We start from the raw sequence: 17,500 nt of genomic DNA on the forward strand, positions 1-17,500 counted from the left end.
GAAGCCTTAAAAGTTGTAATACAATCAGCCAATGCACAATGGAACAGATAAATATGTAAATGTAGAATATGTACAGCATTATTGTAAACTGACTTCATCGCGCCCCACATGCAACATCAAGCTCAGCACAGCAGGGAGCGAGTGGACTCGAAGACTACAGGTGGATGCTGGGATGGAGGTGGGGCTTTTGAAATACTATATCAACAGACGTGAGCAACAGTGAGCAGATCAGTGATGTCTAAAGTACACTGCCATCATTAAAAGACTTTGTGTTGCAGTAGGAGAAGTGTGCCATGTATCTGAAGCGGTGAGCATATAGGCATCTCTTTATTGTTTAAATGATGTTTGTGTCACATGTACTTACACACAAACACACACACACACACATACTATATATATATATATATAAATAAAACTGTATATTTGCACCCACTGCAGTTTGTTGAAGATGTATGTGTGTGTATGTCTGTACCTGTATTTGCAAGACGGAGGTGAAAGTTTTAGCATCTTCTGCGACCCCTCCAATGTAAAGAGATCTGGTGAAAATCGGTGGGTGGTCATTCTCATCCTGGATGTTGATTATCACCTTAGCTGTGTTGCTACAACACACATTCACAAACACACAAAACAATAAAATACAAGAAATGAATAAGTAAGGACAACCGAATCATTGATTTAAATCACTCGTAACCAAGACCAACCATCCGTTCTGGCCTGAAGTTCTGAACCAGTAAGTTAAACCTGTGTCACAAATCGGCAAGAAAAGCAACAATAGACTTTTAGATATACCATCTACAGGCAGGCAAAGTCATAGATTTTGCCTGCAGGTGCCACACGAATTTCAAATATCTGCAGCTAGTACTACCTTTGCTTGTAGGTGATCATATCTACACATCCACACTACTTTGTCTGAATGGCACCGGCTGTTGCTTTCCTTTTCTTTAGGCTGTAGAAGGGGGCAAGTGTTCTAACAATGATGGAACATCCTCTCGAATATCTGTAGGCAAAGTTACAACCCATTCCCATGAAGTGATCAATATCATTTTCGAGAAAGATGACCAGGGGAACAACAGAGTGCTTGAAAACCAGGTTTAAACTCTTATTTATCTACATTAAATAGTCATGACTAAATAAGCAACAGCCAAAGTTTTAAGTTTGGAAAATGCATCCTTATGTATTATTTATTAAGAGGGCAGAGGATTTGAGTAATGACTGAAGGATTGTTGGCTTCACTTCCAGAGCTGAAGGAAAACAAATTATGAAAATGTGCTGTGAGAAATAAAAGGAACTGAGGAATGTCTAGGGAGGGTGCAGTAGAGGTGACCCTATTCTGAACGATCTGTGAACATTTTTGAGATATATGCATCAAGGATCTTCACTGATCATGACCATTGGCAATATTGCAGTCAACCTTAAAGTAGGGAAAAAGTGTCTCACACTCTCGCTCCATATACATTTCTATTTTATTTAGATGATGCTTCAGCTCTCAGGCCATCTTCAATTTTGCTTTAGACATCTTGAAAATAATGTCTATGCCAAGACTCAAAGTCAAGCTTTGCAATAACACTGTAAGATGTGTTTCGAATTACAACACACAATCTGCAAACCTACTTTAAATGACTAAAAATAGATGAAACATTAGTATAATTCATCCAAGCTTCACATTCAGTATGGGACAAACCATTCCTAGTCAGTGGTTGCAACTTGGAATGACTCATATTCAGTCTTATCTGGCCAAAAATTGGGAGTTGGGAATCACACTAACAGAAAAACTCCAATGTCTATATACGATCACTTGAGTTAGAAAACCAGTTTGACACATTATTAGAATCATAATTATTTGTTGCTTGATTAAGATGCCGAATAAAAAAGATTTGCTAACGACTACAATGATTTGTAGATTGAATACCTGCAGAATGCATAGAAATAGTTGGATGAAATGACAAAAGTATGTGGTAAACACTATAATTGAAGAATAAAGAGGTCAATCCGGGGAGATGAGAATCAATTAAGAAGACATGTTTTGAAAGGAAAATAGAGATAAGAAAGAAAAAACAGCAGGTACAGACAGTTAAAAAAAAAACAGAGAGAACAGATATGAAATCATAAACACAAAGGGGAAAAATTCAGAGCCATTTTCACTTCAGTGGTAATTTTGTAAAAAAAACACGTAAAACCTTGTGTTTTTGGTCAATCTTTCCTCCCATACAACTAAAGTAAGTTTGCTTTGTGGGTGGAGTGAAATGAGGATGGAAAACAAATTTCACGGAATGAGAAAAAAGAAACAATTAGAATAGAAAAGTAATTTGAAGGACTAAAATAATTTAAGGCTGTGCTGAGATGACAGAAGTGCAATTTAAGACTGACTTGACCTGCACAGATCATTATCTGCCATTGTTTGGCACAAAGTATCTGAGTCAAAGTTAAGGCTTTACAGATAAAATCTAAAATCTTCTCACTTCACACCAGCTTTATTTGGTCACTAGGCTTGGCGTGGTAGTCGGTTTTACACAGTATTCGGGCAACCTGAGTGCATTAGTTGTTAACCACCCCACCGTTGTTTTTGTTTTTTTACATAAAAAAAGTCTAATCATTAAATTCCTGAGGGTATTATCAATACTTAGTCAGACGATGGACAGTACAATTAGACACTCAAAGTGTCCACTTCCCTTCAGCAGGAGCAGCAGCAGAGTCGCAGCACAGAGTAGCAGGAATCAGATTTATCATAAAAACGTGAAGTGAGGATTCAGTGTCAAAGGAAAAAGCAAAAGTGTCTATTTGTAACTATTTAAACCCAAGGCTAATTGGGAACCTGATGATGTTCATCTGGATACAACATTTGTTTAGCTAGAACAAACCCAAAAAAACTCAACCGGAGATCAAATTAAGCGCTCTTCAGATATTGAGCATCATAAACAAATATATTTTCTTGTAAAATGTCTGATGTAATTGGTACACTGGTGTTGTCACAAGTTTATTAACCAATGGTAAAATTTCTGTGGCAACCCTATTGATCATTGCAAATATGCTTGATACCTGAGGAATAAATTCTGGACAGTTCAATGATCGCATAAGGAAGAAAAGCAAGCATTTTAAAACAGCAACAGTAAAGACAACATACTGGTGTGGCCTAAGGGTTTGATAGAGAGAGGAAAAGGCTGAATTAAGAGAATGTGAAGAGTCGAAGAGAACTTGTAAGAGGAGAAAGTAGAGAGAGCTCCAGAAAGAAGGATTGAGTGAGAGAGAGATAAATGTATGTGCAAGAGAGAAAGCTAAAGCCTGTGGCAAGTTTATCTTAATATCATGTAGTGGGTAATGCGCTGTTATTTTATATTCCTTCAGTGTGCGTGAGTGTGTGTGTGTGTGTGTGTGTGTGAGAGTGTGTGTGTGTGTGTGTGTGTGTGTGTGTGTGTGTGTGTGTGTGTGTGTGTGTGTGTGTGTGTGTGTGTGTGTGTGTATGTGTGTGTGTGCGTGCGCATGTGTATGTGTGTATAATTAGAAAGAAGAAAATCTGTGAAAAAATGCGGTGATGCAATGTGATGTCAAAAGTTAGTCCTGTAATCTTAGAGGAGGAGAGTTCATAAACACAACCACACACTTACTCTTAGAGGGAACTCGGAGGTTCGAGGACACCACTTCCATGGAGTCTGCTTCTACCTTGAGAACGTAGGTGGAGTTGGCCTCATAGTCCAGGGGCTTGGCTGTGGAAATCACTCCTGACGTTTCATTTAATGTGAACGCACCTGGGGATACAAGAGAGATGAAGAAAGACATCAAGAGTGGGGATGGTAGGATAACAAAAACACAGAGCAAATACTGAAATACTGAAAATAAAGCAGGCTGGAATTGCCTCCACACAGCTCTCATGGACCATTCACTCACTCAAACAGAGACGGCTCCCTGCGTCTGATGCCGAAGCACAAGGAAACTCGAAATACAACAAACACAGAGGGAGATTGACTTCATTCTCTGCTCAAGAGGCCATTACTCTACTATATCTTTACATTAAAAATAGCTGTTTGCTGCTGTAGACATTTTCAAAGATGTAAACATAAACATTGTAAATGTTCCCTAGTTTATTTCTTGTTGCAGTGAATGTGAATGACATCAGCTGACAGGAAGTTAACAAGGAACAAGGCTGTTGCCTAGCAATGGAATTCCATTGAAAAGGTCTATATTAATGTTTTGAATGTCTAGTACAGCCATTTCAAATAATAAGCTTTGGCAAATGACAAAGAGCAATCAAGCAACCTAACTTAACAACCTTTCACTCCAAGGCCCCATTAACACATGTTTCATAATCAGTTAAAATCAATATGTGTGTGAAGGTACATCTCATAGGAATCTCTGACCAAATCTTGATTTCCCAGGCTAAATGCAATGTCAAGGTATTCCAGTTTAGATGGTGGTGGTAATACACCTAAAGCTAAAGAAAAACACAGGAATAACCTGTGGAGATTAGCAGTTTAGCCACACTAACAATTACATGCTACCCGTGTACTTATACGGATGCATGACTCACACCTCAGTGGTGAAGTAGTGATTGGCAGGTGTACCGGATCAACTGGGACACCGGTTTTAATTCCCAATAAAACCATACTCGCATAGCTGAAACAATTGCTGTAACTTTTAAAATATTGTTTGCCACAAAGAGCACTACAGTTGGGTAAGCTGTGAGATAAAACAAAATCCAACTGTCTTTAGCTGGGCAAAACACCATATAACACAGCAATGTGTAATACTAATAATTGTACATTTCACAAAATTCCACCCTGAACAGCATGTTTTTATATTCTTTGTACTTCTAAAACTAGAATAAGTCCCTATAGACATATAACAAGGCTCAGTCATGCAAAAAAATACCATGAATCTGCTGGAATCTTAAAAAGATACAAATCGTTGGTCATGCCAATACAGACTTTATTGGCGGACACACCTAGGCAGTGAATCCAGCCAACTCCACAGATCAAACTCATAACAGACATTCCAAGTATACTCACCTCCCTGGTTGCCGTCGATGATGGAGTAGATGATAGTTTGATTGACAGCAGCCGCCATGATGGCTCCCACTGGGGTTCCAACAGCAGCCTCCTCGCTCACTGGTGAAAACCTGGGAATGGATCAGTCAATCAATATCAACTGATAAGGAAATTAAATATATTTAGACTTGCTCTCAAGGGTCGACTGCGATTTGGCTAGTGATACACAACTGAGAGTTATGGCTGTCAAACATGTCCAAAATTTTTACTTTATGATGACAGCTTTCTGTAGCTTGACTTTACCTACTAAATAATTGTAAATAAGCACTTTTCACACTCAAAGAGCTACTAAGAGGTAGGATGCAATCTCAGAACCCATCCATTATTGGTCTGACAACGATTTAACCTCTGGGGTAAACAGCAACAAACAATATTTTGGGATTTCTGGTGTAGCTGATAGATTTACAGGCCAAGACTTCCTTCTCTGTGTACCAGGTCAGATTAGCAATTTGAGACATGTGAATGAAGTTTGAGATGATGACTATATAAACAGATATCTGTATATGAATGCGGATACATTTAAAAAGGTAATTAATAAAAGGCTCATTGTCAGACGATAGCCAATGGGTTCCATTTTCAATATGTTCCTTTTGTTCTCCACACAGACTGTTTACCTGCATGCAGCCAAAGCCTGCTCAAACGTGATTGGTCAATATTACCCTGTCTACAAACAGTAGCCAGAACGCTTCTGATACAAAACTTATGTCTCGTTGCCTGCAGATTCTGCATTCATATGCAAATATCCGTGTATTGAGATTGGGTAGGAAGTTGTTCTCTCGTTTAGAGATAAGGTGGCTGCTAAAGAACAACCTTTTAAAAAGCAGGTACTGAAGAAAATCACTTTAGCACAACATTTATTTTTGTTGCTTTCTCTGCATTTAATATCACTGCATAGAACATCAAAACAATGCTGTTGTCAAGCCAAGGTTCAATTGTTGGATTCTGAATGCCAGTCTGACATCAAAAAAGTCAAAACAGTCAAAGCAGTCTCTCACAACTACCACACACTGATACCGTAAGCTGAACACAAAAGTAAAGGGAGTGGTTGACTCAGTTTTCTGCAAGCCGATGCTCACATTGTCTCTTAAAGGTACACAAATTATTACAGGGTGTGCTTTGGGAATAATAAGGGCTACCACTAATGATTATCTTCATAATCAATCATCTGACAATCGTCAAATTCAGAAATTAGTGACGAAAAGCCCATCATAATTTCCCTGAGACCAAGGTGAGGTCCACCAATGACATTTGAAAACATATAATCAGTTTAATGTTGGATTGCAAGGAAATGCAGTCCATTGTTTAAAACAGAGAAAAGCAAAAAATCCTCACATTTGAGAAGCTGGAAGTAGATAATGTCTAACATTTGTGCTTGATATAAAAAAATGAAAAGATTAGTTGGTTGTAGGAAACAGTGATTCATATTTTCTTGATCAACTAGTGGAATATGATGTTGTTTCAACATTTAGCAGTACTATAAACCCTACATGACTTCAGTTAATGTACTAAAGCACAGACAGCACCCACATTTAAGACAGGGTTTGGATAAAAATTGGTGTGATCCGGTTATTTGGAACAGGGTGTCTGACAGGTCCACCAACAGCTTCAAAGAGAACCCATGCATGGTCTTGTTTTCGTCCACCTGCCTCACATCGCATGCCGTGGGCAGTTTTCCTTGCTTACAACCCTGACAGATTTTCTCAGAATCTGGCAACTCTTACATTTCCAGCAGATTTCGCTCCATTAAATAAACCCAGTCCAGTCATTAGGCCAACCGTCACAGCTGGCTAAACATTATAACATGGGCTACCAACTGGCTAAGCTATCAAGTAATCACAACTTGATAAATGGGACTGTAGGGGACCAAACGTGTGTGTGTGTTTGTGTAGATTTTAACTTCCAACCCAGTCCATTGCACCAACTACCTGCTCTACCCAAACACCAAAAAAACCAAGGAAATCCGTAATAAATCTGAATTTATTGAATTAATATAGATTTTAATTGGAATAAAATGATTGTGTTGGGTGATGCAGTGTCAGGAGGTTTAAATTGCAGCAGCTGAAGTAAATCCTCTCCTCCTTTTTTTTTAAATTGACCCTTTTCACAGCAGACACTTGTCTTTGCAGGAAAAGCACAGGTGTTGCTAATACCATTAACAAGAGTCTCGGTTGGTCCTGACAGTGAGCCAGCATGCACAATACCAGAACCCTGACACTAAAGCAGCTAAATTGCCATCCAAAATTTCATCACTTACACCTGTGCTGTTCCTACTGTGGCCTATTTTGTCTACTGTGCAGTCCCATTCTGTCCAGACTATGGTTCATTTAGCAATGGCTAAAATGTTGTTTTTCCATTTTTCTGATATATTTTTTCATGCCTTGATCAGAAAGTATACATATATAGTTGTTTGGACGCTGCAGTCTGCAGCCATGCAGTTAAGCTGTGGCAGTAGTCACAGCTGCACATAAAGAGTCCATCAATACATTGGGCCTTGTTTTGTGCAATCATTTATTAACATGACTTTTTTTTATGAATCTTTTCTATCTTACGTATTTTGCTCTATTCTAATTTACCTCTTTCTCTCCAATCCTCCTACTTCTTTGCCACTCAAATTTCAATTTGCCACTTACAGCCACTACATTCATCCACCTACATTTCTCCTTCTGCATCCATATCTCCTCTCTCCTCCATCTTTCCCTTCACCCCCCTCCCCTTTTCCCTCAGGCTGCTGCTTCCGGCCAACATCCCAGCAGACCTCAGCTACAATTGTTATCCATTCCTCCATCCCTTCCTCTCCACAATGGCTGTGTGACAGGGGCGAAGGAGCACAATTGAGAGGATGCCCAAACACACCCACCCACACACACACACACACACACACACACACACACACACACACACACGCACACACACACACACACACACACACACACACACACACACACACACACACGCATAAACCCGTAAGCTACTACTTGCACACACACACAAACACGCAATATGAAATGAAACCAACACACATAACTCCTTGCGGATGGGGAAAAACCTATTTACAGGCGTGAAGATGCACACAAGCCTCCATTCACTTGTATAGTGCATGGCATAGTACCGATAAACACACACACACACCTGCACACACATAGCTCATTATCAAGCCTTTATCCCCCCTCCTGCGCTCTCTAATCATTGCTGTCCTAACTACAGCAAGCTGGGTTGATACTGATAACAGAAACACACATGCACCAACGTGTTCTACTGTACTTGTGGGGACATTGTTTTGACTTTCATTTATTCCCTGGAGGCTAACTGTAACATAATCATTCTAACAAGAACCCTAACCTTAACACTAAAATGAAATATTTACTGTGTGGGGTGTAATCATTTTTGAGACAGTGTGAACTGATTTTTGACTGCACAAAGTGATGGATAGATATCAAACAAACACACACATTGCAGAAGCACATATTCCGATTAAAAGTAGTCTATAAACCTTAACAGACATGCAAGAGTGTTCATCGTTTCAGCGATGTGAAGGGATAGACAGAATTATGAGGATAGTGATAGATGTCGGCAATGATACCCTCCTCTCTGTGGGTATTTCTCTTATAGACACTGTCATTCCTGTGTCTCATTATGATTTTTCTGCTTAGCCCGTTTTTTTCAGGTATGTATGATACATCATCTTCCCCTCCTGCCATTATTCTATCCCTCCTTGCACTGCTAATCGCTTTGTTTCTACCTGTCTCTTTGCAAACACCAAACTACGATATCCTCTGTGCCCAACAGTGCTTTAGTTCTGACGACCTCTAGCAATGCGTTCTCACAGAAGGTGCTTTTTATCTACTGTAAGACATACTGTTCTCAGTGTGGGAGTCCTGCAACTGATCCACTGCAGTATGTGGGCTGGGTATTGTTTGAAAAATTACAATTCCAGTACCAATAGCAGTACCTTTGAAGTGATTCTGATACCAATAGAGTACTTCATTTGATATTTTCAAACATTTTTTTCTTTTTTCTATTTAATTCAGTCGATACTCATCATGTAAATGGATGTTGAGGTGTTAAGGTTCAAACACGCCTGGTTCCACTTCACAACACCACAGACTGTATGGGTTGTAGCTGATGCTGTAACGGGTCAATCACATGTCCCATTAAATCTTAGAAAGCTTGCAGTGATTAGCTGCGAGCAAAACAATACAAAAAGTAATTTTTTCTACATGTATTTTTTGACTGGAGAAGTCATAATACTACTTAGTACTGGGTTGTTTAATACTTTAAAGTTAGTATAACCGTATAACAAGCACATCTATCGGTGTCATAACTCTGTTTATATTTAATTTTTTTTGAGTTTGTAAAAGCAATTTTGTCTGCTCGCTAATGGTAGGGTTAGCAACCACAAATATTGGACCTTGTTGGTTCGTTATTTAGAACAAATAAAAGTTATGTCTCAACATTATGGAGGTTTCCATCAGTGTCGCTATACTGTATAGAGTAAGACAGCTGTCAAAAAGATGCATCCATGATTCAAAGATTCGTCCGTGATTCTAACCATTCATATTCGGAAATAAAAAAGTTGTACACAGAATTCTGCTGTCATACACAAGTCTGAGAAATTGTTCAGGTTAGGATTGTTTATATGTGAGTATGAATCTAAAAGCTGTGAGTACAACTTGGTTATTTGTCTAGGAAGACGTTTCACCTCTCATCCAAAAGGCTTCGTCAGTTCATGCCTCTCAGGTGCTTGTGTTCTTCCCCTTGGGCCTGTGAGCTGGTGGGTACGTTATCAGCTCTGTGTTGCAAGGTTCTGATAACTATTATTTAAAACAGTACAATTTCATGAAATAAATAACTAAATAAAAATAAATAAATGTTGGATGTGTTATTGACTTTAGCTGTGATGATGCTTCCTCTAAGTTACAGGCGGTGTCAGTGAGTGCACCGTTGTCAGCCATCCTCGGCTTCGGCGCATCATTCGGGGTTCGATTACTTTCCCCTGTGACTTGCCTGTGACCTATGTGATGTCTTTTCAACACTTTTTCTACTCGTACCCACAAACTGAATTCGTGTTCACAGGGGAGACGTCGTAGTCGTAGAAATGAAAGTTGTACTCACTGCTTTTAGATTCATACTCACATAAAAACAATCCTGACCCCAACAATTTCTCAGACTTGTGTATGACGGCAAAATTTTGTGAACAATTTTTTTATTTACGAATACGAATGGTTAGAATCACGGACGAAACTTTTAATCATGGACACATCGTTTTGACAGTTGTCTTACTCCATAATACTGGAGAATTTTAAATGGACTTTCTGGTAAACTTTCTTATACTTCTGTCAACGATTTGGAGGGACAAAGAAGGTGTATATATATGTCATCCAAAGATTGTTTCTACTCTCAACTGCTTTGATGTGTCTAGGTTAGACCTTTCAAGTCTAGACCCGCTGAGCTCTCTTGCTTGGAATAAGTTGGAATATGTTTAACAGCAAGCAGTCAGTTGCATGAACTAGCAGCACTGGTCGCTACATGAACACCAACCTACAATGACACAACACTGATCTTTCCTGCTGTCTCCAAATCTTTCACTGCATCCCCCCCCCCCCCCCCCCCTTCCCTAACTACTAATTGACTGTAAGGATTTTCATTAAGAGACTGTTCAGGCGAGGGGTCTTAACTGCCTGCGGTAATAACCTTTACATACTGGCTGGAGTTCTGTGAGTTACTTCTTCCCCTGCTGTGGCCATTTTTCAGTCCTGAAAGACTTCATTTCTCAGTTCACATGTCCCAACAATTTCAAGAGCTTGTAGAAGCATGCCGGTTGAAATCCAAACAGTTTTCTGATAAGGCAGGTGTTGCAATTTTACGTCAGACTCTTTAAAATTAGGTTTTTCAAACTGTTGCTTTTTGTCTGTCAACATAGTAGGCTGGAGTTAAAATGCTCTGGTAGTGCGCCAAAATTGGTGATTTTATTACAGATGCCAGGGCGTGAAACTACTTTATTTTTCCCTCTGTTTATTATTTCAGCTCAGCACAGTTTAAATAATCAAAATACATTTCCTGTACCCTCTGGTACTCTCCTAATCCCACATCACTCTCTCCAACCTCTCTCCAATCTGCAGTAGTAGTTCACCCACGACCAATCCATTTTTGTCACTCCTTTCTGTCAATAGCTCTCTCTAAGAGACAAAGAGAGCTGAGAAGACCAAGCTAATTATCTCTTTTCTATGTTCATTCAGCAAGTGTCTCAGCTTTTCTCCCCCTCCCTTTCATGGACCTCTGCTCACCTATTTTCTTTGCAGTCTTGTCGTAATTGTCAAGTGACAACAGTCAAATGGTTTAGTATCTCTCTATCTCTACAGTCTGAACTTGAGTGGAACACTGTTGAAGTAATAATACATAAAACATATGTGAAACAGAGCAGGGAGAGAAAAAGGACCAGCAATATATACAAGGGCTTTTGAGAAAAGGAGGGACTCAGAGGGAAGGTGATATGTAGAGACAGAGAAACAAGAGCAAAAGAAAAGAGAGATGACAGTGAAAGAAACTGGAGAATATGTTTCTGTAGATTTGAGTTAAAATAACAATCAAGAAAAAAATGGTGACGAGCAGAGAGTTTGTGTATGTGTGCAAACATGTTGTAAGAAAGTTCATCTAACATCACTTAGGTAAAAATCATCGGTCCATCATATCTGTCTGTCCATGTGTGTGTCTGTAGACTGACACCACCTTCCCCTCACAGTCACAACCACATGCACTCGCACAGACATATGTGGTCAAATTTAAAAACTTTTATTTAAAAACTCAACTCCAATGAATACCAAAAAGCATGGCTTTTACATTTTTATTGATTTTATTTACGGCCTCCCCGCGTTGAGGTCACCACCTTTATTCAACTGTATAAAAATGAGAATTACTAACACTGAGAAAAGATCACTTGAAAACGATTTAGCTACAACAAGCAGCAATATTGCTGATTTATAATCCCATAGTTTCATGTTCCCCATCATGCTGTCACCAGTGTTGTGCACCAAACCAGGTGTGAGTAGAAACACATGTTGCACCAATTACTTTGCTGAAATGTTACATGCTATGAGTTGAACAGTCTTGATAAAAATATGTGAGAGTTTGTATGCTATACAGTACAACGTGTAAATACAGTTTAATGATCTTTTAAGCGCAGACCTGAAATGAACACTCTCTGTTTATTAATGTTATCGTCTGATGTGAGTATGCATCTGTTAGATCATCTTAAATAAGTCAGTCCAACATGTCCTCCAAATTAAAAGAATAAAACAGGCAATCTCTAAAACCAACCCAGATGAGTGCTTTCTGGTCTGATGCCTCTATCTCTAGGACAGCGTGGGACTCCCATGAGGTTCCCTGGTAATACTACTCCCGTGTGAAAAGGGCTTAAGTCCTTGCAGACAGGAAGAAAATGAATGAATCGGTATCTGAGACAGCGTGTTCCCAGTTGACAGCAGTCGTACAATACCATGTCCACTCAAATGGGACAAGACAACACATCTTATGAAAGCATCTGGGGAGATAACAGCTATATTTAGGCTCTGTTCAGTGCTCAAAAAGACTTTGTGAATAGACATTTTTTTCTCCCTGTGTTCATGTTCATACTGCAGTGCGGCTATAGCCCTCCAGAGATGAAGGCACTGACAGTAGCTGACCTTTCAAAACAACATATAGATATGCTGTGTGACACTGACAGCAGTGATTGTCTGAATTTGGGGTTTTACAGTGAGTCCATTTAGAAACAAAAATTATTTGTAGGTTCGGCTATCTGGGTGTCAAAGCCAGAGTTACATGCATTTAGGCTCCAACTCCTATTTCTCAGACACAAGCAGACAAGAGGCTGTAGTCTTCAGCTGTTTGATCTTACAGACAGATAGCTGTCCATCTATTGTGACTTTTACAATATTGTTTCTTACTTAGTGCCTCCAGTTTCCTATGCTATACTCTAGGTGGTATTTATTATTTATTTTTTTTAGAATTTTATCTTATTATTTTCTGTGGGTCATCATAGTAACAGGAAGTACATCAAAAGAACAGCGACAAAAAAGGAGCAATTTTAAAATTCCATCAATATCAGAATTTCATCCCTCTTTTAACGTTCAATTCTTCCCTCAATATTTATAATTGGTTATACAGACCCACCTCCCCCGTCCCTTCCATCAACCCCTCCTACCCCACCCTTCACCCCTTTACACCCCCGCACAGAATAGAGCTGAAGACACCACAAGTCTTCTCTTGAAAAAAAGGAGCCCCTTGAGCTTCTTTCTCAATGCTGGTCCACATTAAAGACCGGACATACACACACACATGACAAAAGAAACAATAAGTAGGTGGTTCGATTAGTTTGAACTGTTGGGCTGCCTTAAGAAATCTGCTGCCATCTTTCAGCCACCATCCAATCCATCCATTTCAATTACCCACCTTTTTTATTTTTTATTTTATGCATTTAATGTTTATACTTGTATTGGCTGAAGTTAGCTTTTCAAGGATAAGCTCAAGCTCGTACTATTTCTTGTGTTTTAGAAAAGAGCTGTATACTCTGACATACAGCAGAAAACAGAAGAGCAGATGTGCATCCTTATATCTATAGTATGTAAATCTACAGATGTCTGTCTACCTGACTGACTAAGCATATTTATCCATCAAGCTAGTTGAATATTTAGTGTCAGCCTGCCTGTCTTTGCGTCTTCTTGTCCATCTGTGTCTTAACAGTTCTCTATTTCAGTCTTTACCTGCTTGTTTGCTTCAATCTACTGCAATATGTCAACCTGTCAGCTCATCTGCCACTCTAAAGACTTTTCTGCCTGCATGTTGATGTGTCTGTGTGCGCATGTGTTTGCCTGTCTATGAAGTTCACTTGTTTTCTCTCCCGCTCAAACTTTTACTGTAGTTTCTCCTGTGACCCCTCCCTCCCCAGCTTTCCTTTTACCCACTCCTCTTTTTTTTTCTTTCTCTATCTGAAACTCACACTCCACAACTTTGAATTGCTTCTCTACACTATCCTCTCCAAACATCTTCTTCTATCTGTCGTTCATTTTCTTTTCTCAGTCTCCCCCGTTACCCCTCACTCTCTCTTTTCCATATTTCACCCCTCTCTCTCTCTTGCTGTCTCCCAACTGCAAACAATCTTATAAACAACGCCATGGTTGTTTGCCATTTGTTGTCACAGTCGTAACATTGCCAGGAGCACTCTATGAGCACTTTCCCGTTTGTGTGCATCAACAAAACAAGGTAACCTTCAACTGAATCGGTTAGACATATATCGGATTTATTGAGCCGCACATCAGACATGCTTGTTTTGACATACATTGGGGGAGGACGCATTTATCTCATAGTTTAAGTGTTTAAGGGCCTCGGGGACTTTATTGTTTTTGGCAGAGGAGACGTTTAATTTGATAGGAGATAGTTTACGGCGAATGAACAGGCTGTTGACTTTATAAACAGAAAGCAAGATGGGAAGGAAGAGAAACAAAAGGGGCAGAGATGAAAGGACTTAAATATTGTAAACCAAGTCAAAAGAAGATTACTTGTCTGGAAAAATGAATATACAGTTTAAATCAAAACAACAATGAAGTGCTAAGCAGATTAGGGTTTTCAAAAAGGACACATACTGCAGTATACAGAGTATCATCATTTTAGATCACCGTTTCTATAGTTGGAACTGATTTTCAGTACCCAGACTGGCTAAAGCTCTCTCCAAGTCCCTAAAAAACCTTACGATAAATGGAAGGACAATCCTCGGGGAGAGAAATTTAAAGATTGAATCCAAGTCTTTTTTTATATGGCTCTAAATAGTGAGCAAGGAATAGAGTAAGAAGGCAAAAAAGTACATGTCTTGAACATTACATGTAAAAACATGTACCAAAATAATACTTAAGTACAAATGTATGTATGTAGAGTACTTATGTAGAAGGACGTCTCCTGCTACATACTGTACATACATTTGTAGAATCTTATTATAAGCTTGTCAGCCATATGTAAATTACTTTGAATTGCTCTAACCGGTATTAAAGGTGCAAAGTTTGGCAGACAAATGGAATCATTGTCTTTCAAACAGAAGCAGCTACCTGTGATTCTTGAACAGAGTGTGTTTCAGTAAAGAGAACATGATAGATAGACTTATCTAAATCTCCCGCCATGGTGTAGTGTTTTATCTCTATCTTTGTAATGACGCAAGACAAAGCAACATATTGCCATTTTTGATCACACAATTTCTTGATTAAAAACAACGCTTTGATGTTTAGAAGGGTTTTGGCTCTTAACTCTCTCACCATTCTCTAATTAGATTCATTAACAAAGTAGCAGACTATGAGGCTTTTTGACAGCTTGGGGGGGGGGACTAATGCCTGCAATCACACACACACACACGCACGCGCACACACACACACACACACACACACACACACACACACACACACACACACACGCACACACGCACACACACCCACACACGTACAAGGGAAAAGCTGGGAGGGGTTTGTAGATTTCAATAATCTTTGAAAAAGCTATATTTTCTTTCTGTTCACTTAACCTCATGCTGATAAATGCCACTGGCTGCTGATAACTATTCATATGTATGTGATACTATGCATACTAATTCTGCAGGTGCATGGTCCTACAGTGAGAGAAACAGAGAGGGAGACATCCTGTTCTACACACAGTTGCTGGAATAATTCAACAAATTTACTCCTCAGCTTGTTAATGGTTTTAGACGAGAAACCCAGAGTGAAAACAGAAAACTACGCTTCACTGGTGTTCAGCCTCAAAGCACTGTAAGCATGTGTGTGTGAGTGTGTGTGTGTGTCTGTGTGTGTGTGTGTGTGTGTGTGTGTGTGTGTGTGTGTGTGTGTGTGTGTGTGTGTGTGTGTGTGTGTGTGCATAAGTGCATCTGTAAGTGTCTGTGCATGTGTGTCTGTATTTCAGCATAATCAACTTTAATGCATACCAAACATACAGTCATGAAAAAATTTTGCAGAACTCTTAAATGGTAATAGAGACAATAGTGCATAAACAACCTTTTATGGTGAGGATGGTCTAATGAAGGTAGTGCAAAAAAAGGTAGTGCAGGTGTAATGGTTAACGGATAATATATACTAATGCAGGCTGTGCATAAGATTTAAGTATAATGATTTTGACAATGGCAAGGCAAGTTGACAGACTGCATTACGTATTGTCAACTCATATTATGGTCTTCTCCTTGTGTACAGTAAGTATAAGGAGTTAGAATAGTTTTGGCGAGCTCATTGGACACAAAGTGAAACACTGACTAGAGAAGGTGTAAGGGCTAACTTTGAGCTGTTGTCATTCGATGAACAGTGTAGGAAAGTGTAGACCTTTTTATTCCCATAAGGCTAGGAGTCCTACACTACTCACTCTATATGGATGAACAACCTGAAACACAGTCGAAGCTGAAAGTCAGCACTTTACGCGCAGCCGTTTCAGTTAAAATGCTGTTTGCAGGAGTACTGAGCCAAAACAACTAAAAATGTGTCACTGTCAACAGACTGGGCTAACACAGTTAGAGTCAGAATGCAATTAAAACATATACAAATGCATTTCATCTTTTTCACAGATTAATGCAAATTTCAGTAAAAGTGTTGATAAAGGACACCCCCAAACTATGATCCTGGTCTTCTATTAGTATGTTTAAAAATACAATGGTAAGTTTGTAGCTTCATGTATTTCTGTCTGGCACAGTTTCTTTTTTGATCTTTCCATTTCAGGGACGCCAAAGTCAGAGAATCTCAAGCTGAGCATGCACTGTAGTGGCTTTAACCTATTAGGACTATTAGGAAATAATGCCACATGGAAAATACTTTTCAAAGTTTAAGCATTTACAGATAATCAACTTGGATTTTAAAAGACATCGATTTTTGTAAGATTTCATGTAGTGATGAACAGTACACTGTCTTTTAACAATCCCTTTTTTCATTATTGGAATTAATATTACTAATTCAGCTTTGCTCATGGCTTGGGGCCCGTCTGTTGGAAACACACACAGTCATTAAGCAGCATTAGTAAGCTTTTAAACCATACTGGTACAATGGTTAGCTTTTATTCAATAAAGCTGGGATAATTAATTCAAAGCTGGTAGATTGTGCTCTCTGTGAATACAACATGGAATTATAACAAAAAACACACTCTCTCTCTCACACACACACACACACACACACACACACACACACACACACACACACACACACACACACACACACACACACACACACACACACACACACACACACACACACACACACACACACACACACACACACACAACACACACACACACACACACACACACACACACACACACACACAAATGTTAAATATAAAGCACATGCACCCAGAGAAACATGCAAATCACACATACAAAAGACAAATACCCAAAGAAAGGGACATCCACAGTGCACAGACATAAAAATGTGTTGATTAAA

The 17,500-nt window shown here is 39.2% G+C and overlaps 1 protein-coding gene across 1 annotated transcript in view; it reads right to left on the reverse strand.

Annotated features, from left to right (window-relative positions):
- Positions 1-17,500, reverse strand: part of LOC310960442 (protocadherin-15-like) — a gene marked incomplete at both ends in the record, with an annotated part of 148,445 nt that overhangs the window by 37,652 nt on the left and 93,293 nt on the right. Inside the window, 3 exons of the mRNA XM_083932147.1 lie at positions 473-599; positions 3,599-3,743; positions 5,001-5,110. Coding sequence (XP_083788273.1) covers positions 473-599; positions 3,599-3,743; positions 5,001-5,110 — 382 coding nt within the window. The remainder of the gene's footprint in view (positions 1-472; positions 600-3,598; positions 3,744-5,000; positions 5,111-17,500) is intronic.

This window comes from Echiichthys vipera, assembly GCF_963691815.1.
Source record: "Echiichthys vipera genome assembly, chromosome: 18".
Taxonomy (NCBI): Eukaryota; Metazoa; Chordata; class Actinopteri; order Perciformes; family Trachinidae; genus Echiichthys; species Echiichthys vipera.